This window comes from Strix uralensis, chromosome 7, assembly GCF_047716275.1.
Source record: "Strix uralensis isolate ZFMK-TIS-50842 chromosome 7, bStrUra1, whole genome shotgun sequence".
Taxonomy (NCBI): domain Eukaryota; kingdom Metazoa; phylum Chordata; class Aves; order Strigiformes; family Strigidae; genus Strix; species Strix uralensis.
The window spans coordinates 19,204,221-19,231,651 of NC_133978.1; the positions used below are offsets into that span (position 1 = coordinate 19,204,221).

General features: G+C 45.1%; 1 protein-coding gene and 2 long non-coding RNA genes across 8 annotated transcripts in view; 1 reads left to right on the plus strand and 2 right to left on the minus strand.

Moving 5' to 3' along the window:
* Positions 1-22,102, plus strand: part of NDST2 (N-deacetylase and N-sulfotransferase 2) — a 140,141-nt gene extending 118,039 nt beyond the window's left edge. For all 6 annotated transcript variants that reach the window (XM_074874636.1, XM_074874638.1, XM_074874637.1 and 3 more), the window contains 12 exons: positions 5,080-5,167; positions 5,364-5,518; positions 7,019-7,204; positions 7,599-7,727; positions 12,790-12,972; positions 13,762-13,858; positions 15,177-15,300; positions 16,689-16,863; positions 17,086-17,256; positions 18,643-18,752; positions 19,942-20,044; positions 20,204-22,102. In XM_074874636.1, the coding sequence (XP_074730737.1) occupies positions 5,080-5,167; positions 5,364-5,518; positions 7,019-7,204; positions 7,599-7,727; positions 12,790-12,972; positions 13,762-13,858; positions 15,177-15,300; positions 16,689-16,863; positions 17,086-17,256; positions 18,643-18,752; positions 19,942-20,044; positions 20,204-20,329 (1,647 nt within the window). In that variant the 3' untranslated portion in view covers positions 20,330-22,102. The remainder of the gene's footprint in view (positions 1-5,079; positions 5,168-5,363; positions 5,519-7,018; positions 7,205-7,598; positions 7,728-12,789; positions 12,973-13,761; positions 13,859-15,176; positions 15,301-16,688; positions 16,864-17,085; positions 17,257-18,642; positions 18,753-19,941; positions 20,045-20,203) is intronic.
* LOC141945874 (uncharacterized) lies at positions 7,167-18,649 on the minus strand. The gene is made up of 3 exons (XR_012629659.1): positions 18,553-18,649; positions 16,474-16,600; positions 7,167-7,250 (listed from the first exon to the last, which is right to left on the minus strand). It is a non-coding gene; the product is annotated as an uncharacterized LOC141945874 (long non-coding RNA).
* On the minus strand, positions 19,602-26,766 carry LOC141945873 (uncharacterized). The gene is made up of 2 exons (XR_012629658.1): positions 22,228-26,766; positions 19,602-19,789 (listed from the first exon to the last, which is right to left on the minus strand). It is a non-coding gene; the product is annotated as an uncharacterized LOC141945873 (long non-coding RNA).
* Positions 26,767-27,431: the final 665 nt, after the last annotated feature.

Genomic DNA, 27,431 nt, shown 5'->3' on the forward strand with positions numbered 1-27,431 from the left:
GGTCAGGGTAGCGGTTTGAAGATTGGATGTTGTGTGAAGGTATAAAATTGACTCTGCTGTCCCAGTGAGCCTGTTTGCCATATGCAGGTCCACATTCAGAGAGCTTCCCAGTCAAAATGACTGTTAAAAGAAGGTGCTGAATATAATTTGATTGAATGCATGCCCATGGTAGATGTCCTGCGTGAGGGGAGAAATGTTTTTATTTGTGATGCTTAAAGGAGAGCTGAATAGCTTTCTTCTTCAACAAGAAAGAAAGGAATTGTGCTTGCTTTTACTTTAAAGATGATAACTATTGAGTTCCTGTTTCTGTTGAAGGGCTGCAGCAGGAGCTTGCAGTCCTCAATTGAAGTGAAACAGTGGGAAGTTGCACGACAAAAATGTTTTTCCCTTGTAAAGTTTACCAGAAATTTGAGCTGCACTTAATTAACAACAAAAAATCTCTGAGAATCCCTTCTCTTCTCAATTATTCCACATTCAGTCTCTTCTAAAATCATAATCCTTGGAATTTACCAAACCTCCATGGAACTGGCCAACAAAGATGAGCCGTTTCTAATGCAAAAGGATCTGGCTCTTATGATCCTTCCTGGTCGTCTTTAGGTATGAGGAAGGAAGATTAAGTAGATGAGTTTTTGCCTCTTTTGCTGGTAATCTCTACAAAGGCGTAAATAGTGAGCAATCATTGCTAGCAAGTCTGAAAGCAAGCTAAGTGAAAATCAAGGACAGTCATTTCATTTTGGGTTATGAATGCTGAGGGTGGGAGAGAGAGAATCTAGTGAGGGTGGCTGTCAGCCAGCGCTTGCCTTTCTAAATTGTAGCAGAAGATCTTACCTGAAATGAAAATACTCAGCAGTTTCTAACTCCCTGATTCTAACATTGTAGGGGAGGTAGAAATACCAGTACCATGAATGCTTTCTCTTTTGACAGCACTGTTTTGAGCCATGCCGGTGCTACTGCTGTGAAGAAAATCCTCTTGAGAATGTGCTGCCCAGTGTCCACAGGGGCAGTTTTTACGAAGAAGGTGTTTCTGCAACATGTTCCTAGTACGCTTTGCATGAGCATTTGAGAAGAGGCTGTCAAAAGAATCTGCTTTCTTCCTCCATTTTTTATCATCTGTTTCTCTTCATTTTCCTGGACTCATAGTATCCTTTCTTCCCAGCATCTGACTCTAAACCTTATTTCCCCCTTTTCTTTTGTCTCTTTTTAGAGGGATGTGAGATAGGGGAGGTAATATTTAGGGTTTGTATGAAACAGCTAAAATCTCTGCAAATACTTTCGGAAGTTAAAAATTTCATAGTTGCATGAAGGTTTAGCCCTGTATTACTGTGATTCCAAGGACACCGTGCCATCTTAGAAGAGGATTAGGTCCTAAAGAAGCAACCTAAAGACTGTAGAATCAGGGTGCTGTGGCTTCCCCAGATTTCTTCCTCGCTCCTGGAATTTTAACCCCATTGAGAGTTTTTGTCTTTCACTGGATGGCATCAAGAGCTTGTAGTAACTGTTGAGTAAATCTTTGCAGATCCATCAGTGAGATTATATAGCTTTTTTAATGTGTTGCAACAAAAGACACAATGTTAAACTTTTTCCCCTAAAATTTGCTTAGACAGAAATATTTATCATAATTTGAGATTATGGAAAAGCCTTTTTTAAAGTGATGGGCATTGAACATCAGACTGAAGCTTAGACCTTTTTTTGCATTGTGTCCAGAAATGTAGATGTCTCAACTGGTCCTGCAGCCTCGCTGCCCCAGTTAAGTACTAAAGGCCTCCAAAAATACAGGTTGTGAGTTGCAGAGAATGTTCTCTGGTAGACTGTGACAAGCTTGAAGTGGGTCTGGACTTGATGTAGCTTATGAGTTCTGGTGGCCAGTGCTGGGAATCTCTTGAAGATCCCATCTGTTCCTTCCTGGGGTGAGCCTTGCTGAGCTTTGAGCAGGGAGCTTAGCTGGGGAAGGGGCCTTTCAGGGTTGGGGGCTTGGCTGCATCTTGGAAGGGTTTTTGGAATGGAAGATAGTTAGAAAAATAAAACAGAAATTCTTGGAGGGATTGGAGGGGCCGTGTTCTAGGGGAAGAAACTTTGCTTTTTAGAGATGGAGGATAGCTAAAATGCTAGCCCTCTGTCCTGTACCATGTGAGCAACTAAATTTCTCAAATTTGCACGTGAAGATCTGTTTGCATCTGGCTATTTTATATCTTAATGGATAGCCTACTCCTACTCTTGATTGCCTTTCATTTAAGAATCTCAGAGCACATTATGGATATAAATGGAATGCCACTTGAGTCACCTGTAAGACATTATTAGTACTATCATTCATCCTACTTTATAAAGGAGAAACAGTGCAGCAGAGGTGTCAGAGCAGAGAGAAGTGCCATCGTCCTGTCCTGTTCCCACATCTGTATTGTTTCACCTTACTACAGCTCACAGACCTCTTTGAACCAGTGTGCTAGAGAACAGTGAATGCATAATTTGTTGAAACAAATTTCCAAATATTTTACTTGGCACCTTAGTCTCTTTTATTCTGTGCAGGAGTAAGACATTTCTTCAAACCTATGCTATGCCACCTTACGGATTTGGTTGTGAAAAGGACCCAGCATCAGCAGAGGGATGGGACATGATTAGCAATAAATCTTGTCAGAAAAACAGGACTCCACGAGGCTCCATAGTTTCAGGATTTCTGGGACCCCCACAGTTCATCCCTGGTCCCTCCCCAGTCACAAAAGATTGCTGCCTGCTAGAGCAGGGCTTTTTGGGATTTATCATCAGACAGATGTGTTGTCATGGTAACCCCAGACAGCCTTTACATCTCCCTCTGTGCAGAGGAATGCTAAGCCTCTTAACCACTGTCTTTCCTCCCTCCACCTTCCTACCCGAGCTTGAGGACCTGGATATGCCTTTCAGGGCAGCAGAGAGAAGTGGTGAGGCTTGGGACAGCTCTGGAGACAAGAAAGTGGCACTTTCCTGTCTTAAGATATTGGGCGATGTGTTCAAGGTGCTGGTCCCAAATTTAATGCAATATTGTCATCCATCTGGGCAGGCAGGTGCTTCTCTGTAGAGAGATGCACAGCTCTTAGTCTGTGCTCCCTGATGTCTAGGATGAGTTCCTGTGTCTTACCAGGGTTATGTGAGGGGAACTTGACCTCCCATTGCCTATTCTGGATCTTGTGCAGCGAAGGAGGCTTCAGCCATCAGTGCTGCTGGCATGTCACCTTTTAAAAGCACTGCCTACGTTTGTGATAGGTTCTGGAGATGTCATGTGCCATACATTGCTCAAAATACTACCCTTGCATGGGGACTGGGGTACGGATGTGGTAGGCATGTGGCCGTGGAGGAGCTGGGATCTTTGAAATTTGCTCCAGGCTGCATTTGATGTCACTGTTGTGTGGATGTGGGGAGGAAGAACAGGCAATTAGGTACATCTCTAGGGAAAAGTCTGAAAGCTTGGTTGTGTCTGCAGCACTGCAGAAATAATCTGTCTGCTTTTCCCACCTTGCTGTGTGTGAGAGGTCATGGGCTGCCTGCCTTGGGAATAAAACCTCTCAACTTCTTTGCTCAAAGATGGGTGGGTGATTGAAGTAAATTACAGAAGTCACCATTTTTAAATTAATGTGATGATCAGTGTTTGGTCAACACTGTTTTGAATTATTAGTGACAGCAGTGATTTGTCAGGATATCCTTAAGTGGTAGGTGTCAAGGCTGATCCCTCCACTGAATGAGAGTCTGCATTTGTGAATGCACTTTCACCAGTCAGGGAGCAGTGTGCCTAAACAACGCCTATAGAGTGTAAGCCATGTGAAGACAGCATTGTAGTTCTCTTTTGTGCTCCTTGAGGCTGGGAGGGGGCACATGATGCAGAATGATCTGCCCATCTCCCCTGCACATTTTGAAAAGTCTTTATGCTTCCCCCAATATTATGTGACAAGTTGCTTGTGTATTTGCATCTACCCCAAGTCTGCTGTTGAGAGGTCATCACGTTCACCTTGGTGTAGCCACCAATCCATTGCTTTCTTAGAAAAGCTATTAAAATCTAAATAACTGCATCTCTGTCACCTGCCAACAGCCCTCCTGCCAGATCCATATTTGATTGAGAGCTTCTCCCATAGGGAGCTGCACCAGTGACACTTTCCCCGAAGCATGCAGGTAGCAGCAGAGCGGGCATCTCAGGGCATTTCTCTTTTTACTGTTTTCCACTAGAAGAAATTTGACTGGAATTTGTTTGTGTCTTGTCTGTGACATACTGAGCCTCTGGGTTGTTTTTTTTTCTGTCAAGGCTTTCTGTTGTCTTACTCTGTATACTGCTGGACTGTGGGGTTTGTGGCACAAGGCTCCTTCCCTTTGGCTATAGCAATTATTTTGGACATTTCAAGCAGACACAAGTGAGGAAGGGAGAACCTGTAGGAGATGTGATGACTCTGAATGTCAGCTCCCCCAAGTTTTCTTTCCACAATCCAGGAAACTTTCCTGTTACAAAAGGATTTTGTCACTTTCAAGGGACACAGAGCCAGGGATGCCTCCCTGCCATGGCAGGGCTCCTTCCCTGGGTAGTTTTGCTAATCCACCTTTCCTCTCTAAATAAAAGCCCCCTCCTTTTGCATCACTTAGTTACTGATCACGATCTTAGTGACTTCTCTTCCTTCTACTGTGTACCATGTGCTGCCCTGTCCTCCTTTTTCATTAACACATAGGATCAGAGAAAGGGGAGAGGTTCAGTAGCAAAGTCCCAGTGAACATGGGAGAGGAGGGGAGTGTTGAGATTGCACCTGGAAAAAATAAGGGGTCTGTTGCTTGGAAATGAGATTTACTGTCCCTTTGCCTTAGCACCAGACACTCTGGGTCCTTCACACTGAAGTGGAGAGCATCATCTGACTGTGGTTTTAAAGTGGTGTCATTTAGTACAGCAGGACTACTTCAAGTAAAGACTCTGTATGTCAAGCACTTGGTTACTCTGCTTCACTCCACAGGCAACAATGCCTTAGCACCATCCCCTGTGATACCTCTTCAGACTGAACTGGGCACCAGTAAGGCACAGAGAAATGTTACAGAGCAACTGAATATGAACATTTCTTTTTCCTTTCATTCAAACAGGCTTTACTGAGCACCCAGAATAAGCTAAGAACTTTAGTCCCAAATTTCACCTTCAACCTGGGCTTCTCAGGGAAATTCTACCACACAGGTAAGCCCCTGGTACCCCCTTGGTCCCAGCGCCTGTGTACAGCCCCAATGTTCACGTGTGTGTGTGTGCGCAACACATGAGAGAGAGCATGATTCTCTGTTGGCACAACTCAGCATTGCAGGGGATTAGCACTGCTTTGAAACATCGAGCATCTCTTCTGCCTTTTGTTTTGCGCTTCCTTCTCTACTCTCTGTAGGTACAGATGAGGAAGATGAAGGGGATGACATGCTGCTCAAACACAGGAAGGAGTTCTGGTGGTTCCCTCACATGTGGAGTCACATGCAGCCTCATCTTTTCCACAATGTCACTGTGCTGGCTGAACAGATGAAGCTTAACAAACAATTTGCTGTGGTAAGGAGCATTGCAGTTTATTTACTTCACAGTATTAATTCTTCTCCTGGAATAGCTGTTTGGACCCTGCTGAACCCAAATACTAGTCTAGTAACTCAGCTGCATTTAAGAAGGGCAGTTCTGAAAGTCTAAATTGATGCGTGGCTCCTGCTGTCTTCAGGCAAGAAACACCATTCCCATGCCTGCCTGTGCAGTGGTAAGTGTTTCCTGGCACCTGCATGGCCTCAGGCAGCTCCGCTAGTTCCAGGGTGCAAATCCCAAGGCTCTTGTTTGCTGAGGTGTGAATTTGTAGCATTACCATCCAAATGCAATTAATTTACAAACTCTGGCAGTGAGAAAGCATTTCCTTTTCCATCCTTATTCACTATGGTTTTGTAGGGAAGTCACCTGGTCGGTAGCATAAAATGCTCTGTGGCTAACAGCCCTACATCTGGCCTCCCCAGACAATGCTGAAGGAAGTTACTTATCTAGGAAGTCCAGGGGAAATGCCCTGGGTTTTGGCAGAGGAGGGGGAAACCTTGAACATCCTGCATGGCTGGAACAATGTCTGATGCTTACAGCCCAGAGTTGAATATAGCATATATGTTTCTCTGAAAAGAATTGTCCTCTTCACCTCTAGTTTGGTGCTTTTGATGGTAGTCCCCTCGGGAATGGCAGGCTGCTGTCTTGTGTTCCCATGACACACACAGTTTAGGAATGATCTTGAATTCAGAGCACAGTTGCAGCATTATAGAAACAGTTTAGGCTCCTCCTTTTCCTGGTTAAACAACAGTACAGTCTTTTGCAAAGAGAGACAAAGCACAGACCACAATTACACATATTTAATGTAAAACAGGCTAGCAGTGGGAAGGAGAAGGTTTCTGCTTCATTTAGGGGCTCTGGTTTTATTGTACGCCACCAGGGCAGAGCTGCCATCATTCATATTGTTACCAGAACCACATAGTGGAATTAAAACCCATGAAATTCAGATATTTCCTGTCACTTTAGTATAGCTCCAGGCCCCATATCTTTACCCTCAACAGTCTCTTGCTTCATGTCTGCTTTTCTTTGAATTGCTAGAGACAAGACAGAGCCCAGTCGTCATCTTCCTTTCCGTCTATATTAGTTAAGGAAATTTTGCTTTCCTTCTTTAGTGACTCAGATCTAGGCATTGTGGGAGTCAGATGTGTCTGTCACTTAACAGCATTGATTAGTTTGTAGTAACCGAGGAACCTGACCTGAGGCTTGTGAATTAATCTGATTTGTCACACCTGTAAGCTACAAGACCATTCTTACAGCAGCTGTTACCAGTGTTGGACATCCTTGTTGATATAAAATCACTCTTATATTTCTATAGATGCATAAAACAAGAAGTACAAGCAGTATTTCAGGTTTCCCAATACATAGAATTTTCATGTTACTCTGTCAGCTTGCTCTAACTTGGAGTCTATTGCTGAATACGATCCTTATTAAGGATATTAGTTAAATATTGAATGATTGAGCTGCATATTCTGCTTCCAGGAGCATGGGATTCCCACAGACTTGGGCTATGCCGTAGCCCCTCATCATTCTGGGGTTTATCCTGTCCACACACAACTCTATGAGGCATGGAAATCTGTGTGGAGCATCCAAGTAACGAGCACAGAGGAATACCCACACCTACGGCCTGCCCGGTACCGGCGTGGATTCATCCATAATGGAATCATGGTGAGCAGAGCCCGCTTTCCTGCCCAAGGGACAGCCTTTGAGTGACCTGCATCAGAGACATTAATCTTAGTATCACCAGTGTTTCCAAAATCATTAAGTCGAGCAAAGAGAAAAAACTTGGCTAAAGCCAGTTTCTGTGTTTGTCAGTACAATTCAGAGGTCAGTACTGAATGGGGAGCAAGACCAAGCACAGCAAGCCTAAATTGAGATCCCACTGCCTTGTTTGCACTGTGATGAGTAAGTGGTTGGGAGGAATATCAAGAGTCCTCTGAACCTATGTTGCTGTGTCCCTTACTCCTTATGTTGATCCACAGAGTACTGCTTTGACACATTCATGTGCAGATTCTGCTGCATCTGCCTCTTACCTAACTTTGCTTTTCTCTGATATTGCCAGGTTTTGCCTCGACAGACCTGTGGTCTTTTTACTCATACTATCTTCTATAATGAATATCCCGGTGGCTCAAAGGAGTTGGACAAGAGCATTCGTGGTGGTGAACTCTTCCTGACGGTGCTCCTGAACCCAGTAAGTTCATCTGAAAGGGGAATCAGTGCATGGGTGTCTGAGCTTACGTGTGTGATGTGGGAAAGGACTAGATCTTACGGGAGATTCAGTATAACCACTCATCATGGTGTGGGTGTCTCCACTGTCATGCTGAGGAGATGTGAAAAAGAGGGCCAAGGAAGTACTTGCTAGTTAATGCTGCTTTGCTTTACGCTCTGCCAAGGAAGCATCAGTATTGAGTGTTGACAAGTGTAACACTCCGCAGATAGAAACTAGCCAGGGTGACATGCTGAGCATGGCCCACCGTAGCATGGGTGTTACCTAGGCTGCTGCGTCTTCATGAATCAGAAGTGAGATGTGCCTTGGCTCCTTCTGTTCCACGCACATCTGCCGCCTGTTGGCTTCTCCCCGGCTCACTGATGAGTTTTGTTCAGAATAATTGCTTTCTCTGGGCTTTCCTTACGAAGTGTTCTCCCCTTTCTTTCAACATGTATACACTTGAAACAATTTCTGTGTGTAGCTGTTGCCCTGAGGCATTTTTGGGAGATCTGGATCTAACACAGGTGTTTCTTTTTCCCTTTCAATACTTGACAGTTCCATCAAGCCACCAAGCTAATGTACTACCTTCAACAGCCTGCAGTCCCTTCCCAGTTCTTAGCCATGGATGGCAAATCACATGAGTTTCTCACTTCCCATTGAAAAAAATGGTCATTTTTAGAAAATCCTGAATGGAAAGAATTAGGAAATGAAGCTTTGTAGCAATCTTCAACCACAGATCACAGTCCCTCACATTCCTGCTTGTTGGCTGCAGCAGGAAGACATGCTGTTCTTTTCAATTGTACAGTAACTTTCTCAGTTCCCCACCTGAATTTGTTTCTTACTGAAGCTGATTGGGCACCTGTTGTCCTCCCTTTCTCTGAATGGACATTGCCCTGCCGGGTTTAGATAGTGATTTTAGAATGTCTACCTCTGCCTTCTGAATATAATGATGTTTAATCTTATTTTCTCCTGACTTCCAATTTTCTATGTTCTTACTTCTCCTTCATACATCTTTTCCACCAGTGCCTGAGTATGGGCAAGAAGCCATGCAAGCAAATCTGAAAGTAGGTTGTTTCTCACTAGCGTCCTAGGCGGGAACCCTAGAGTAACGGCCCCAGTCATTGAGTACTTGTTGGTGGGATTTGTCACATAACATCAGTGGCTCTGCTCACCGTGATGTTTTCTTTTATTCCCTCCTTCTTGTGCATCTTGATTGCTGTGTTGAATATGCAGCTTTGGCCACTTTCAGCTGGGACTGTAGAGGCTCAGTGAATCAGAAGATAAAGCTTTTCCCTCAGCTTTATTTTTTTCTTGACTCTTACTTTTCCTAGTGTTTAGTGCCTTTCTACTCCTAGAATTAGAACTGTGATAGTGAAAAGACCCTTGCAATGTGGTCTGGGTGCATCACACAGACAAGCTGTAGTTTACAAACAGGCCCTGTGTTTCTGGAGGTTAGCCTGTGACCAGCTCTGGCTTGGTGTGTATGGTCTGCAGAAGGTATGGGTGTGTAACAGCCCTAGCTAAAAAGCTGTAGGGGTTCATACTTCCAGGTCTGGAAGCCAGCCTTCCATCCCTAAGGTCTAGAAGCCAGCCTTCTGTCCCTGTCACCTGAGACAGAATTGTTATCTTTACCCACAACAACCAAATCTACCTGCTTAATGAAAGTCTGTAGTAAGGAGAAGGCTATTCTTTGCATTACATATGGCGCGATTGGTCAGCTGGAAAGAAACTGCTTTCTTTTCTGGGCTTCTCTTCCCATATGTTGGGTGAATTCCACCTTGACCAAATTCATAATTGTTAGTTCTTAAAGAATGCCTGCAGAAATAGCCACTGTGAAAAATAAGAGCTCTCGGTTTCTCTAGGAAGACCAGTTGCCAGACTGTAATCCAGAGATCGCTGCTGGTCTAGGAGGCTGTGCCAAGGAATTTATAGAAACATAGTTTCTAGAGATACCCATTAAAATTTGCGGATAAGCATGTGACGGTCAAAGCAGCTGGCAGTGATCTGTGATCTAAAAAGTTTGGAAAGATTGTGCTGTAGTACAGGATGAGTTTATTTGCCAGGTTTACTGTTGGCTCTTCGTGGTGACTTTTAAAACTGTTTCAGGCACCTTCATATGCTTCTGATGTTTACGCTTTTGCTTTCTTTTGGCAGTGGAGCATTTCTCTCTCTGTATCAACAGCAGAGTACTGTGCTCTAAGCTCCTCTTCATTGCTCATGTTTGCACAGTGACTCAGTCCCTTGCATTCCTCCCCTCTCTGATAGAGCCATCTCACGGACCTGATAGAAAGCTGGCCAGCCCTGCAGCCCCAGCAGTGATCCGTAGCAGACTTGGACCAGGCTCTTTTAGTCCTTTTTGGTGCTTCCAGCTCCCTTTGAGTGGATATACACAAGCAGGAGTCTCCAAGCCTGTATGCGTATGATTAACTCCACAGTGCAAACAGAACATGTTTGATCTTCTGACTAGTGAATGAGGTCTGATGTCAGGAAGGAGAATAGCTGTTGATGTTCAGCAGACAGGCTGATCACTTCTCACAAACACTTTTGCTCACACTGCGCAGGCAGGTTACTGCTGTGCCCACAGCTGCTTGTTACATTTTGCAAGGATGCTCATACCCTCCTGGTTTCTGTATTCTAGGCTCTCTGTGACCTTTCCTTTCATCTTTCCTCAGCATGAAGGAGGGGAAACCATGGCATGCTGACAGTGGAAGGGAGGGGGAGAGGAGGGAAGTGTTATTACCACTGGGTTATTACCCAGGTCACTGGGTGTGGATGGGAGGGAGGGAAAGATGGGACTTGAGTGTAGCTTATGTCAGAAGTAGTGCTCAGAGCTGTTTTGGCAGCAGTAGCTGTGATGAGGCAGAGCAAGCTGCCAGGCCTTGTTAAACAGTGCATTTGTGTTACGGGACATGACTGCATGCTCAGAAGTACAGGGAAATGGCTCTTAGGTTGGGCTTGTCTCATCTTCTTCTAAATCCAGTTGCTTGGGACTGTTTGCAGGTGACAGCATTACCTGTGTGAGCCACTTTACTGAATGTAGTCAGTCTTGAGACACCTTTGGTAATCTGGATCACGTGTGGGCTTTTTTTATTCTGGAAATCTTGAAGGGGCCCCAGGTGGTGACCTGCGTCCTCCCTGCTACAGTACATGGTTCATGCAGCAAATTTTACCTCTGAGTGTTTCACTAGTAAGTCAAAGGGATGAGCCACCCTTTGCTGTCACACCACCTTCCTGGTGTCTCCCAGAAATGGGGAGCAAAATACAACATGAGACGCATCCTCTGCCGCCTTATGTGCTTGATGGCACTGCCCTGCAGTTAGACAGAAGCTCTTTCTGTCCTTTGCTCTGTGTTGTATTTAGCACATCGTTTTTACACAACAGCACCAAGTATACACTGCTCTTTGAAGTGTAGGTGCCAGAGCCTGTCTGGCAGGGCCTCTCTGTCAGCTCAGTAGGAAACCAGAAGTGAAAAATTCACAGGCAGACAAACGTGATAAATCTTTTAACTGCGCTTACTTTCCATGTGTCCCAGAGTCCTACCACTTTTTTCTGTTGCCTACTCAAAGAGCCTGGGGTGTGAGCACCTTATGGACAGGATTAAATTCATTTCAGTGTCTTGGGGATGGCTCAGGCACAAAGTGCTACTACCTTGCAGCACTGAGACCAGTCTGTGGTGACACTGGGCAGAAAACGGAATTCAAACCTCCTGAGTGCCAGCAAATCTCTTCATCCCAAGACCATCTGTCTCCTGCTTCCCTTTTTTGCTCTTTTCCTACTGTGAGTGGGAAAGCCATACCTGCCCCCTGCCAGGGAAGCCTTTTGTTGCCTGCTGACCTTACCTGGCATCATCAGGATTCAGCCCTGAGCTGTGCAGCAGTGGGTGTCCCTACTGTGACTAAGTTCTCTTCCCTGCACTAGCAAACACTGAGTGTGGAGTGCTAAATCATCCACATAGTCATTCTTCCATAGGCCTTAGTTGTTCTGCTTTTGTTTCGCTAACTTCTAGCCCTGGTGTGGTTTAGTGTCTGGCAAAGTGCTATTGTGTTACGGGCACTGGGATGCCCAATTCCATGGGACCTGTCAAAGCCATACACCAGAGTCAAGCTGACAGCAATCTTTTGTGCTGTTTTCCAGAAGTTAAAATACTGAAAAACAGACAGGAGGGAAATGTATGTGCTTGAGAGAAGAGATGACTTGGCAAGGGAGAGACAGCATACCAGCTCCTGAGCACTGCAGTGCTGGAGGAGCTCCCATGGGTGCTCAGTGCCACTTTGCCCAAGGGTTTACATACTCAGGCTTGGCAGGACATTTTTCAGGGGCTGCCTGTGCTGAAGGCTCTTGGAAGCTAAAACTTTTATCAGCTGGTGTCTGTTTCTACGACAGTGTCTAGTGCAAGGTCTCTTTGCAGTCCCTGTTCAGATCCCCAGGTACACTGGTTTGTAATTTAACGTGTGAATTGCCAGTTGTTCTTTTACACTTGAGATGTCAGCTCCAAAGTGAATGAAAGGTGACAAGCTGTGGGCCTAGAAACAAGTCGCTGTGAAAACTGTCCCATGTGCCACTGTGCCCTAGCCTGCTCCCCTGCTCTAGCAGGCACCACAGCTAGAGAGGTTGCCCTGGTTGTGCCTCAGGGAGTGGAAGGGAAGCTCCTGTTCTCCCATGAAAGAGGCTTTGCAAGGTTTTGACTAGGAGGGAGTCACTGACTAACGCTTGTTCCCCTAAATGTTCAGAGCCACTTGAATGGAATTTTGAAACTCTTCTGGACTGACATCCAGGGCTCAGTTATCACCGCATCCACACCATTCCCAGGGGTTACTGAGAGGTCTGTGTTCCTCCTCTCCTGAGTTCCTCCTGTCTTGCAAGTGCTGCATTTCTTTCATTTTTCATCAGGGCAGTGCTGTATCCTGGCAGATGGACATTCATCAACCCAGACAGCCAGGACTGTCTGAAATGTGAACAGCCTCTTGCTGACAGTGGAATCAAGCTAGAAGGAAACAGTGCTGTTACCTGATCTACCAGTATCCCATGTCTTTCCTATTTTCAGATCAGCATCTTCATGACGCACCTGTCCAACTATGGGAATGACCGTCTGGGACTGTACACTTTCGAGAGCCTCGTCAAGTTTGTGCAGTGCTGGACCAACCTTCGCCTGCAAACATTGCCCCCTGTCCAACTTGCAAAAAAGTACTTTGAAATCTTTCCCCAGGAGAAGAATCCCTTGTGGCAGGTGAGATGCCAGCTTTAACCACTCCTAGTGGTTTTCCAAGAGGTATGTCCCACATTTAAAGTGTGGCAAGACTGCTGATCGAGAGCACAGAGGTGGAATGCATAAAGCTGTTCGGTTTAACCTTTGTGGCTTGAGGCTGCAAGTGACAAATTGCAAGGTGGAAGGGATGGGAAGTAGGAGCAGTAGGACACAGTCATGGTGTAGCTGTCTTAAGTGACTGGGGGGCAGCCTTGCAGGCATTCGGGTCGTTAAACGGCTTATATTAGAGCAAGCTGCTGTGAAATGTTAAGTGTTAGAGGAAGAGCTCTGTTTGGTACTGGAGGAGCTTGCAGGCATGTTAATGTGATTAATCTTAAGGTAATTTCACACTGCAGAATTCATGTTCATTAAATAAAAACATGCTTATTCCATTTTATCCCAGTGCAGCAGCTCTCTGCATGGTAACGAGCAGATGAAATTAACTGAAGGTGATAGAGTTGTCTGTCTGCCAGAAGTTCGCAGATGCTGAGCTGTACTATCCTGGTGGCCCAGCCCAGCATGGCTACACAGGGCAAGGTCTGTGGTTAACACTCTCAGAGGGACTTTGGCTCCTGTGTCACTTTGCAGCTTTTGAAACCATTCCCTTGTGGTTTTACTTAACTCTTCTTGATGCCTGGCAGAGCAGCAGTGTGGCTGTGAAGTGTTCTTCATATGCTAATGGCATTTTCCCGAGAGGACTGGCCTTCCAGCTTTTCCTCCCTTTTCCATTAGCTCCCGTGGTAATGCTTAATCCCATCACTTGTGCTGCAGAATCCCTGTGATGATAAGAGGCACAAGGATATCTGGTCCAAAGAGAAAACGTGTGATCGACTCCCCAAGTTCCTCATCGTGGGACCTCAGAAAACTGGTAATGCGAATGTTTTATCTAAAGATAGATTGCAGCTTCCATCTCATTCCTCTAGAGAGGAGAGCTGGAAAGGTCTGTGTTGTAGATCTGTATGGCTGCCCTTTGTGCAAGCTGCCAAATGGCTGCAGAGGACATTTCAGAGAATCTCAGATTTGTTCTAACCTAAACCTGGCAAGCCTGTCGGTACTTCGCACCCTGGCACTTTGCTTGGCTCAGTCCTGATTTGCAGAGAAAAGCCCTACCTGCAGAGTTGTGTTTTGGCTTTTCCACGTAAGCTCAGAGAAACTGTGACCTTTCTGAGTGTGTCACAAACATAAGCTGTCAGCAGGACTAAACGCACACGCTTAGCAAAGCTTACGATGAATGCCTCCTACTGCTTTTATTGCAACAGATCTGTGTACCACTGCGTGCTCCGTGTCACTGTCAGTGGGAGGCAGGGATCCTCTTTTGTCTGACCTCTGTCACCACCTCTTAACTGCTGTGGCATTGTGGTTGGCAGTGACATGGCTGTATATACTGTACTGAAGAGTCCCTTCTAGGCTGAAGAGAACAAAATCTCTTCAGCCAAAGCCAAGTCTTCAAACCCAGGCTTTCTCTGTAGTGCAGTGAAACAGCAGCCGCGAACCATGCACAGCAAATGGTGATCCTGGCCTTGGGAGGAAGCTTGTCCCAGCCAAGCTGCTGTCTCCTGCCTGTGTCACTGTGAAGCTCTGTTGGTGAATGCAGCATGAGCGCTCCTGTATCATGGCCCAAGCTGCTTGCAGGGCACAGTAAGAAAACCCTTCTCTCAGCTGATTTATTGGCTTGCTGGAGGCCAACAGCTGGGTGCTGAGCAGGACTATCAGGTTTGGCTGGGTAAAGGGAAAACATCTACAGCAGAGGCAGGCCAAGGCATCTCTAGCTGAATTCTCATCCAAGGACAATAATGTTGTCCCTAGCACATCTCCTTCCCAAACACATGATACTGTCCTGCAGTGCCCAGGCCACCTCCCCTCTGGCAGGTGTGGGCTCTGCCACAGGACAGTGGGGCTGTGCCACCGGGGAAAAAAAGATGTGGGGGTAGCTGACATGGGTGACAGCTGTCATGCTGAGCCAGGTGACTTAAATCAGCTGCATGAGCTGAAATGTGGGATTGAACCGCTAGGTCAAGTTCAATCCCGAAGCGCTTGGTGTCAGCGCTGTTGTAACCTGCGTGAGTTAGCCACGCATGGTAGGAGTGTGCCCATCTGGGGACTGTGTGTTGCAGTGCAGGTAAAGCCTGCGCTTTCAGCCAAGCATTATGTGTGAGCCGGGTCCTGTTAACTGGTTCCTGTTGCAGGCACAACAGCTGTGCACTTCTTCTTGACCATGCATCCAGCTGTCACCAGTAACTTCCCAAGTCCATCCACCTTCGAGGAGATCCAGTTTTTTAATGGACCCAACTATCATAAAGGAATCGATTGGTAAGAACCCTGATGTGTGTTATTCTGTGATAAGGTGCACCCATGTTGTCTTCTCCTGAGTCTTTCTCTATGTCCACCTCAGCCACCTTAGTAGCTTCTCTATTTCTGAACAGCTGTTTTCACTGCTATTGCTCAGCGCATGTTCTCTGTTTTCCTGCTAACCCAGCTGCTTAGTGCCAGGAACAGGACAGGTAGTTTCTGATTTTACTCACTGGTCACCAGGAGATTTTGATTTAGCTTTGAAAAATCAGAGTCTTTGTTGAATGCACTGCTGTCATGAGGTTTCTTTTCCTTTGACATGCAGAACAGACAACAGTGTGCTCATTAAAAATTTCTTTGTGGTTTCCAAGTTCAGACACATCCTATGGAGGGGGCAACCTCCCTACTGTTGTTCTGGGCCCGTTAGACTTAGAGCTGTTACTGCCTTCCTTGCACTGGCTCCCAGTGTCCACATGCATACCTTGGTCTTTACTTGTAAAAGTATGCAGTTATGATAAAGTGTTTCCACCCGGCAGGGAAATTCTAGTGTCGCTATGGCACTATTATGCCAGTATGTTTCCAGGCAGAGAAATTTTAAAGGTGTTCCTTGCTCAAAGCACTGCGCTCCCTCATGCGTGGCTCTGAGGGACAGCTGTGTGGCAGTAAGGCATTCTGCTGGGGAATCTCTTTGCCCGTGAGCTGTGGGAGATTTTGTCTGATCATTTAGAGAACTGTTGAAAAGATACTGGAAGGTGGTTGGTATTTGAGTGAAATACTTGATTTGAGTGTAGCATCACATGCAAAAGGAGAGAATCTTTGTGTTTAGCATGGAATTTGAGTTTGTTGTACAGCTTAAATTTCAGCAGAGACCAGTCTTCCAGTGCATTACAGTGCCCTGTACCCCCATTACCCTCTACCCTACCATTATTCGAATGTCTTAAAGTTTCCATGTTTACTAATGTGACAAGCTCCCGTGAGGCAGAGCAGAGCTCTTTACCCTGCCTCTCGACTATGGACTGGGGCACAAAGAGACCAATGATTTAGATGGGTTTGAACAAGCAGTCACTGGCAGGGCCAGCAGCTGATTCTGACCTTAGTCTTGGACAAAACCTCCTTTTTGCTAGAGCTTGCAACTAGTACCCTACCCTCAGCCAAGGACTTGGGGAACACACTCTCAGCAAAATACTTTCTTACCCTCTTATCATCTCCAACTTCCTATGTTGTGCTCCACCACCCCTTTCCAAGTCATGGCTCTGCCAGCTATGCACCCATTTGCCCATTCATCGTGTTGCTGGGGAGGTGCAGTTGTTGTGAACTGTGCCTGTTGAAGAGGAGCAAGGGCATCATTTTGTCGTGTGCCATTTCTTTGTTGGGCTGTGCCACTCACCAGCATCCCCTCTGTTTGGCAGGTACATGGAATTCTTTCCCATCCCCTCCAATGCCAGCACAGACTTCATGTTTGAGAAGAGTGCCAACTACTTTGACACAGAGGTGGTACCAAAACGTGGTGCAGCCCTGCTGCCTCGAGCCAAAATCATTACTGTTCTGATCAACCCTGCTGACCGAGCCTATTCGTGGTACCAGGTAACTTCCCTGCACCGTTCTGGGGGTGAGGGCCAGAGAGATGTTCCAGCGGGGCGTAGGGGACAGGGGCCGTGGCGATGATGCAGGCTGCCTGCAGAGTGCGGACAGTTACATACAAAGGCATCGGTGGGTGGTTGTGCCGAGTCAGTGGGGTCTGCACAGAGATGTGTAAGGTGGAATTTTGTGTGAATTTTGCTCCTAAATTCAGCTTATGTTTTTCAGCACCAGCGTGCTCGTAATGACCCTGTGGCGCTCAATTACACCTTCTACCAAGTGATCTCTGCGAAATCCCAGGCCCCTCAGGAACTGCGCAACCTGCAAAGCCGATGCCTGCTCCCTGGCTGGTATTCAACTCACCTAGAGCGCTGGCTGACATACTACCCCTCTGGGCAGGTAGGAGGTTTGGCAGTGGAGGCTCTCCTGGAGCCCTTTGTAGGTTTAGTGGAGAGGAGAGGAGAACAAACTGTACATGTGCACACACTCCCCGCTGCCTTGTTTTCATTTCACCTTCTGTCTTGCCTTTTGGAACAGGAGCCACCACTTGCTTCCTTCTATTATGAGCTCATAAGAAATCAGGCTTGAATACTCCCAATTTTGCACTTTATTGTATTTGTAAAAGTAAATGAGTGCAGGAGGATATTGTATTTGTAAAAGTAAATGAGTGCAGGAGGATCCTGTGATGTCCCAGAGCGCTCCACGATATTGAGAAGTTCAGTAAGAACAGCCGTGTTAGCAATCCCTTCCTTTCATCTTGGCAGCCTGCAGCCCAGGGACCCTCTTCAGGCCCAGTAGGTGTTCAAACTACTTGCTGCAGTTTTATTGCTTTAAAGAGAGGCTCTTGGGCTCTGCCACTTGTTAGTTTCTGTCTTGTGAAGCCTTTAGCTGTCTGCTGAAGGGAAGTTTCACTGCAGAGATGTCAGGATTCTGTGTTTTTGTGTATAAATTTGCAAAAAGTCAATTAATAGACAATATAGACCATTACTGTCTCTAAATTCCCAAGAAATTTATAAATTCTGTGAGTCAGGATATGTTTTTTCAAGTTCCTTTCTGCTGCTGTTGGTTATCCTCAGGCAGCCTGTAATCCAGCAGAGGCTTATAATGCCCTTTTAGTCTCTTACTCTCTGCCAAAGCAGCAGCCTAAACTGTACATGACAGATCTGCCAAGACTAAGAGAGACATGGGAAAACATTCTTGGGCTCATATCTCATTGCCTTCCTATTCCTGGAGGTTACTGCTGTGAGGAATGAGAGTCAGACACACCATCCTTGTACTGACCCATAGGTCAGGGTATCCTACCCTCCCCAGATGTCAGTTCATGTGACTATTTTTCTGTTCTGTTCTTTGGAATGGGTAATTTATTAGCACAAATGTTGTTCATTATTGTCTATCATACAAGTAACAGGAGAATAATCACAGGTTACAGAAGAATAGTTTGCACAATGGCTGCTGACATCTAAAAAGAATACATGAGATTCTCAGAGACAATCTGTAAATCGTGCTACTGCTGGGCCTTAGTGCTTAGTTACAGGGGGTTTGGCCAAAGGCGAGTTTATTAAGCAAAGCCTGTCCTGATCTACTGTTTCATGGTACTGGTGGCCTGTATCTTAACTTCTCTATCTAAGATGAGATGGGCCACATCTCCCCACCTTCTTGCTCTGGAATAAACGGGCTTTGGCAGCCTTTACTCACATGCAGAAAGGCCAGGGGGGTTTTGAGATCCAGGAAGCTCACGGGTGTCGTTCAGCACGAGCTGTCAGGCTGAGGCCGCTGTCTTTTCAGCTTCTCATTGTGGATGGTCAGGAGCTGAGACACAACCCTGCCTCTGTAATGGACAACATCCAGAAGTTCTTGGGAGTAACACCGCTCTTCAACTACACCCAGGCCCTCAGGTAGGGAAATCGTTTTGGGGAGGGCACTTTCTTAGCCAAGTGTGATACTAGTAAGCACTTGATGGGAAGAAAACTTATCTCTGACTATGAGACCTGCCAAGGTTTCAGAGGTATGCCTAACCCTAAAATTAGGTTCAGATAGCATGAGATGCTATGCTGAGATGGGAATCATAGCTTAGTCTTTCCAAAGATGATAAGAGGAAGGGGTGGTTTTTGGCACTGTCATGAAGAAGCATGAAGATGCTCACAGCAGTAGTTACGATGTTTTCCAGTTGGTATTTGTGGTTTCAGAAAAGGGGCTGGAATTATTAGCACTCCTTATACGTTATGTTATACCTATATCTGACAGGAAGTACAGGAGCTATGATAAAAAAACATGTGACAGGCGGCTTGTATCTTCAACTAGATGGAGATTAGCGATGTATCACACAGTCTGAGGTAAAGAGCCTATTACAGAAGACGTGGACCTGACAGGTGCCCAGAGCAACTGCCTTTTTCTTTAACCAGCTCAGTTCTCCTCCTACAGTTGGTTTCCAAGGGCGTGGCACATGGCTCCCCAGGGGAGGGCAGGTTTAGAGAAATGTCAGATTACTCGAAAGCCTTACTGGCTGAAGCACATGTAGTGATGGTAAATGGAATATTTCCAGTAGTGGTACTGGCCTGTACACTTCAGCCAGGGCCAGAAAAGAAACAGTATTGGTCAGCTTGCCTCAGAGTTTGGTGGAGGTACTTGCTCAGACCTCACACTCACCTTTGGCCAGTCGAGGGGACAGGACAGACCAGACCCTGACATGGTTCTCAGCATTGCCTTATACCTGTGTTTTGGCAAGAAAACACTGACTCTTTAAATGGTTGGGGGATTCTCTAATACTTCTCAACTGTAACAAAGAGTTTTAAAAGAATTTATATACATTAAAACACTGACTGTTATTCCCCACCCACAAGCTTAACAGACAAATACTGAAACACCATGTTACCTCTGCATAGAGCTGAAACAGTCATGGTGGTAATGGATTTCTTGTCAAAGTAGACAGGTGCTAAGAAAAAAAGGAACCAATACCATAAAGAAATAAAGCCCCAACCTAATTTGTAAAGCATTGAAATGGGAAATACCTATGGAGTTACTTAATTTCTGCTACTACTAATTGGGCATGTGGCCATATCTTTTAAAAACAAGTGTCCTTTTCAGATTTGATGAAGCAAAAGGATTTTGGTGCCAGCTGCTAGATGGAGGAAAGACCAAATGCCTAGGAAAGAGTAAAGGAAGAAAATACCCTGATATGGATTCCTCGGTGAGTAACTGTCTCCGATCCATTGGCAGCAAGAGATGTAGAAACATCCCAGCAAACCAACCTGGATTTTCCTACCATCTGTGTCCTAGATGACCTATGGAACATGTGTTGAGGGTAACATTTCCTTTCACGCTAATGTGGTCTGTATTTTCCACACAGTCACGGCTGTTCCTAAGAGACTTCTACCGGGAGCACAACATTGAATTATCCAAGCTGATGAACAGACTTGGGCAGCCCCTTCCAACCTGGCTCCGAGAGGAACTGCAGAACTCCAGCTGGAGCTGAGAGGGACTCCCTTGCCCCAGTGCCATTGGGATGTGTGGTGCTCCTGCGTGTGCTGTGATGCCATCTCTTGTCAAGCCAAAATAACCGGACAAATGAGCAGAGAATGTGCATGCGGAGCCTTTCCCCAGCACTGGGAAGGGCTGCTGCCTCTGACACTGCCCTGCCACATGGAGTGCAAGTCACATTCTTGAGTATTAATGGTGTGTTACACTTTGACTTTTACTTACAGGAAGGATTTGGAATGCCTGCCCTACTTTGAGCGGGGGAGAGAGCACGGTTAACACTTTATGTTTAAATTACTCTTCTCAGTATATGAAACAGGCACTAGCTGGAGGGTTAATGTGTTACTCCTCTGAGTCCAGAAGTAAAGACTTAAGAGGTGAGCTGTTGAGCCCACTGCTGAGAAAAGAGCAGCATCTCAGTAAAAGAGGAATCTAGTCCAGTGAACCCCAGCTTTTATCTGGTAGTCTATTTGGCATGGCAACAGCAAGGTACAAGAATGCCTTGTTCCTCCCAGGCTGAGTACAGTGGCTGTGATTGTTACTTACAGTGCCACTGTGTGCAGCTGTTGGGGACTGCACCTTCTTGGAGACAGATGTAATAAGGAGGCAGTCTTGTCTATCTGCAGCATTGCTGGTGTGATACAATGTCCAGTGACTTTGGGCAGTGGGAGATAAGGCAAAGCTGCAGATACTGACACACAGAATTGATTTGTTATCTTAGGGAAAAGGGTGCTGTATATGGCAATGTGGCAGGTGTTTCTCTGCAGGGACTTCAGACATTTCAGAAGATAACCAAGGAGCTGTATGTCCCCTTAGACCACTTTGGAGGCATGTGTTAGTGCAGCACAGCAGTTGGGGGAGGCAAAGCTCAGGTATTGTAAAATAAGGCTGATAAAGCTGAAAGCAGACCATTCAGTTACCCATGTCTGATCAGGTTAAAAAAAAAAAAAAAAAGCAACATTTTTCTCTTTCTGACAGCTCCAGGGCCCCTACTACATATGCTGATAGATAGCACCTGTTTTAATCCCCCTGCAGTCCCAACAATCCAAGGAGAAAAGCAAAAACCAGTTAAGAAATCATTTGGATATAAAAGGGAAGGTTTAGACTTAAAAGTGTTTTCCTGTACCTAAAAGGGGCTGTTTAGTTTACTACTTCTACACACAGTAAATAAGTACACTAAGGTGCTTTGCCTCCTCCTGCAGTTGCTGGATAATTATTCTCAGAGGAAATCCTCCACCATGGTTGTACACGTTTTCTGTCGCTGACCCATGGGCTTCTGGATTTGTGTGGGCCATTGTCCCTCCCTCCCGGGCGCAGATGGGCCTTGGAGGTTGCTGCAGTTGCAGAGAATGGAGGGGCAGGATCCGTACACTGAAGCTTCCACAACTGTCATGAGCTCCTTTTCTCCTATCCAGAGAGAAGTTGCTTCAACAAAGCTTCTTCATTGAGCCTTAGGTATTGTGTATTTCTGAATGAATGGTGCATTTACCATTGTATGTAAATGTATATAGTATGCAATATAGTATTTTATTTCATGGGCCCTTGGAAAGGGTTATTTTGTGCAGCCAAAAAAAGGACAGAAAGACTAGAAACCCCTCTCTCACTCCTGTTAGAGAGAAGAGCCTGACTTCCTGCACTGGATTCATGTATAGCATCATTCACATTGAATGATAATGAAGAAATTCTTGGCTCTCGAAGCTGAGCATAAGTGTCTAAATAAAGGCTAGAAGTAGTAGTAAGTGGAGATTCAATAAATGTACTACTTATTTTTCTTCTTTGTGATGATTTGGAGTGATGTCATGGACCCTAAGCTGGTAGGACAGTAAGAAAAAGTGAAAAACCTACTCCAGGCCTTACAGCTGATATTTGGGAGGGCAACAAAGGTGTTTAACTTACATTTGTAACAACACAGAAACAGTGTCCTAAGGGGGCTTTCTCTGCACGTGCACCTGTAGGCCTGCAGAAGCTGGCACAGCACACAGCCTGCAGGCTCACTCTTACTGGTTTGCGGTAGTGATGACTCTTGGGCTATCCCTGGCTGCCGCAGTAGCTTCCAGCTGCTGTGCCCCTCCTGTCCAGATGCACAGACCTACAGTAATAATCAGCCTACATTGAACTGGAAGCAAAACATTGTTTAAATAGTCACAGTTGTGACAGCATCATAAAACAGCCTCACAGCTCTTTCTCCACCAAGCACTTCACACACAAATACAGCAGCAGCGCAGCTGTTTTTACATGCTGCCCCAGGAGGAGGATGATCCCAGGACCACGGCTACTGATGCTCCATTAAACCCTGCTCTTAATCTATTACAGGCTGTCACTTACACAATTACTTCATGCTTTACCTCAGATCATGGTACATCTTTGAGGAGATGGAATTAAACATTACAAAATAATCAAGGTACCAGGAATAAATGTTGGGAGGAGCTCACTAAATGTCAGGGTGAGTTTACAGGTGATAGTCCTTCACTCAGAGCAGCAAAGGGCAGCCTGTGTACTACCATTATTTATTCTTTTCCTCCTCCCCATTGCTTCATTTCTATGCTACACTTGTTCTCTTACTGCTTATGCTAACAGCAAACGAGTCACCTGCTGTGGTCAGATCCAAATGTGGAATGTCCTTCTCTGATTTAGCTGATGAAGAATCATTTTCAAATCTGGTAACGCCCTCTGACAGCACCTTGCTGCAGAAGCTGCCCTCTTTCCAGACATCCCTTCAAGGCTATGGAAACAAATACCCCCTCCTAAGAGAAGCTTTTATAGTATCAGCAGCTGTGTGACATCAAAAAGCCAACATCATCTTTTCCAGTGAGATACACAGGTTACTAGATACTAATCCATTAGGCGCCTACGCATTACAGACCCTCCTGCTTCATTTTGACAGTGGAAATAAACCTCATCATTGTACCTCACTGTTTAGTAACAGAACTTCATGGTAAGCAGTTCACTTCTAAGGTAAGATAAACAACAGTAAACACAAAACATTACCTGAAAAACATTTTTGTAATGTATTAAAAATATTTTTAATACTTCCGGTGCATAGGAAACTGACCCATTTAAAAAGGAGTAATTTGAGCTAGGTACCAGAAAGGCACATGATTGTAATAGAAACAGTAGTCAGATGTCACTCTTCAGAAATGGAAGGGTGCAGTGCATGAAAGGTGAGAACTGGGAAAACAAACACTAGGAAACAACTTTTTTAAAAAAAACCCAACCCATCAGACCATGTATATATGCCAGCCTCAGCATATAAACCTGGAACTTCTACTCACACACAACCTCTGGAATTCAATCAGGAAGCTACTGAAAAGGAGGCTGGTACCTCTTTCTACAAGGTACAAGCAATACTGGTATGACTCTCAACTGTAGGGTAAAGACATGGGAGCTAGGAGAATGTCTCTGTAGGTGGCAGCATGTATCAGCTCTGCATAAAAATTCAGTCCCTGAAAACTGCAATTTTCAATTGCTGACAGCACTGCAAAGGCACATATTGCTGGCAGAAGCCCACAGCTCCTGGCAGGCAGGATGACATACCAGAGTTTACCTATAGGAATCTATCGAGCAACTCAATCAAACTCTGCCTGTTTTGCAGCCCTCACACTGTTGGTAAGAGAATCCTTTGTTTCCTTGCCAGTCATTTTGCTATATCAATAGTACATGGTAAGAGCAGCAATGACAAACAGGTCTGAACACACCAAATCAATCCGAAACAGATGTTCACCCCACCCCTTGCTGGATCCTCAGTGTCTCCTGGCTGACACAGTGCAGCTGCAAGCAAGACCCCAAGACAGTAGTAGCTAACAAGTGTTTTCAGCAGGCTGCCATCATGAAGCAGGATATGGATTGAGCACTGGTTCCTTCTGTCAAGTTATCAGGGCTTTGCCTACAGTTTGTTTCTTTCCCCTTTTTCTTAAAGGGGGGGGGGGGTGTAAAAAAAAAAACAAACCCAACACAAAACAAACAACTGTCAACACTGAGCATTGTTAAGATTAGGCTCTAATCTGAGAAACACTTTGCAAGCTGGTTTTGCTACAAAAAAAAAAGTATTCCTGACACTGTCATCTCTACTACTCTTGAGAACTATGTAGAACTAATTAATTTTTTTGCTTTAAAGAGTGGTTGTCTTCCAAGACTCCATTTCTCCCCGTTCTCATCTAGCTAGTCTTATCAACTCTCCAAAATGCTTGTAAACCAACACGTCCATAATAGTGACACTGCCCCAGCAGTCTGAAACCCAGCTCACATTTATTATGGTAATAGAGTATCATAAATCAGGCTGGTCTCAGAACCCCTCAAGTCATTGGAAAAGGTGCATTTCAGGACTTCTAACAACACTGTGTTGACACTTAAGACCCTGCACAACAGCTGCCCTTTAAGCCCCAACTTCCTTACAAAAGAAGCTCTCCTGGCTGACTTAAATGAGGCAAAGTAAAGCATGACATGGAAGGAAATTGTGGGGACCCAGTCCCTGTTCATAGTGCACGCTATCTAGGTACAAATACTGCATAAAATAGACTTTTAATGCATTTCCAGCCTTTTCCCCTTCTTAGAGCTCACATCCCCTTCACAGCAATAAAGTAATTATGCAGTGCAGCCTGTGCAGTATTAAGTAGTTATGAATGCTGTAACTGTAAGCAGGCAACACCAACAAGGAAAGAAAAAAGTCAACTTGCTTACAGAGCACAGTCACTGTCTTTATACCAATAAGAAACTGCACAGCAGTGAAGTTACCTTCTGCCAGCACACAAAGCTTGCATTCGGACTTTCTACCCTGAGAAAAAGCATTGACTAGTCATAGGGTCAAACAAAAGCCGTAGCACAGAGTAGCCCCAAGCTGCACTTCCAGCTTTCACAGAATAACACCACTTGGAGAGGTGCCCCCACCACCCTGACCCAAGTGCAAGTACTCCTCTTAAATGGAAACTCCTAGGAAACAGAAATAAGTTCAAAAGCCACATGTGAGTTATGCTGGAGGTGGGGGCATAGTGAGGGGGGAGGTAGTTAAAAAAAAACAAACAAAAAACCCTGATAGAAAGTAGTACTATTTAAAAAAGGCCTTCTTTACCATAATCATGTCATATGACACTTCAGATACAAAATATTCCAAAGAAAGTGTAGTTGAGAGCCATTCACTCTATCAGTAGGCCTTAAAAGCAAAGTCATACAACAGTCATAGGCATCAGCAAATGCTGAGTATTCCTCATGGCCCAACCTGCACTTTCACTTTCCTCAGCTTAGTTTAAAAAAAAAAAAAAAAAAAAAAAAAGGCATCAGTAGCAGACTGTGAGCACACTTGTCTGTTTTGGCACACTCTCTCCCCACATACACGCTGAAAAAAAATCATTTTAATACCCTGCTCTTCTCTTAATGTCTAGGTAAGAAAAATAACAACTTTCCCAACTCTTACATAAAACTATTTCAAGTTTATGTCATGTTACAGCTTTTCTGATTGACTTATACCAAGAGATAGTGATAAACTTTGTGGATACTTCAATGCTACTCTGTTTCCATTGACTGGTGGTTTGCAAGGCAGTTCAGTGCACTCTAGCACTGTGTAGGAATATCCAAGCCAGCGCTAAATAAGCTGGGAAAGTAAAAGCCTGTATTCTGCCCCAAAATACAACAGTGCTAGGCTTGATAAAAACCAAACACACACACAATTAAAAAACAGTTTAGGTTCAACAGCTCCCCAGGAGGCTATATCTGAATGGGTTGTGAGAGAAGGAAAATACATATCCCAAATAAATATTAATGACAGCAAACAAAACTAGACAGAAACTAGACACTTTTCAGCTAACCCCAGGTGTACCTGTTGTTAGGCACGGCACATTGCTTCATCAGATGACAACTCCAACTCAGCTTGTTCACAGGCTGTAAAGACACTGATGTCCAAAGGCAAATACTGGTCTGCTAACTCATGCTCCCGGAAAGTGCTTCCAAAGGAAAATTTTCACAGGCAAGAAAGATAGTTGTAGGTGACTGTGTCCAGAGAGGGAGGAGGTGAGCCAGCCTTCTCAGCAGTTGGCAGACCTGTTCTACACAGAAAACAGGTATCTGCACCACGAGATGTGTTCCCAGGAATGAGGCTTGCAATGACTAAAACCTTTATTTTATCCATTCCGTAAGAGCAAAAATCACACTATTCCTTCCAACAAACCAAATATCCAAAAGTACAGACCTAATCTTGGCACGTTTCCTACCAACTACATTAACACTAAGATTTTACCCCTGAAGACTCAGCAATTAGGTTAAGTTCTAGAAATGCTGCTGTCCCAGGTACAGGATAAGAGTGCATACAGACAAGGGGTAAAGTTGCTACATAGCCACCTGAGGCCACTTATGTCCTCAGGAAAGGGGAGAGGGGAAAAAAGGCCTTTTCACTCACCTTTATCTTCTCACACCCTCTCCCTTACACTTTCTGATATATGCACCCCCCCCCCCGCCCCCGTGTGTGTATGTGTGTGTGTGTATATATATATATATATATACGCACACACACACACAGAGGGAATCTTCATCTTTCAAGGATCTGCTTCTAAGTATCCTAACACTGGAACACCATCTGCTCTTATCTGCATGTACTGATCCTTAGACAGAACAACAAAATGTACATCTAGGCACCATGCCTGATTGTTTAGCTGAAGTACCCACAAAACATCAAGTGCAGACAGCAGGTTAACTCAGAGTGCAAGGCTGCCCATAGCACACTTGCCCTAATTAGGACAATTAAGCAGTTCAATCTTCAACAGTAGCAGGACAGTGAACACTGGCCTACAGGTATCTTGCAGTAAAGACATCAGCCCCTTCTCAGCTGGTTTCATCTGTACCTGTACAAATTTGACTTCTCCAACTCCCCACTGAAGTGAGCTGTTATTTCTAGAGACACAACTGAAAGGGAAAGTGTATTTCCTATGGTCACAAGAGGAAACAAATCTGGCAAGTGAAAGCAAGACATTGTGAACAGAGGACACAGGAAGCAGCACAGTCTAAAGACCTCATTCATCTGACCTTCAAGGAATGAACAATGAATTAGACTTCACCAAACATGACAGTAACCCACTGCAAGGTTGCCCATCCCAGAATATCATCTGTCTTCATGC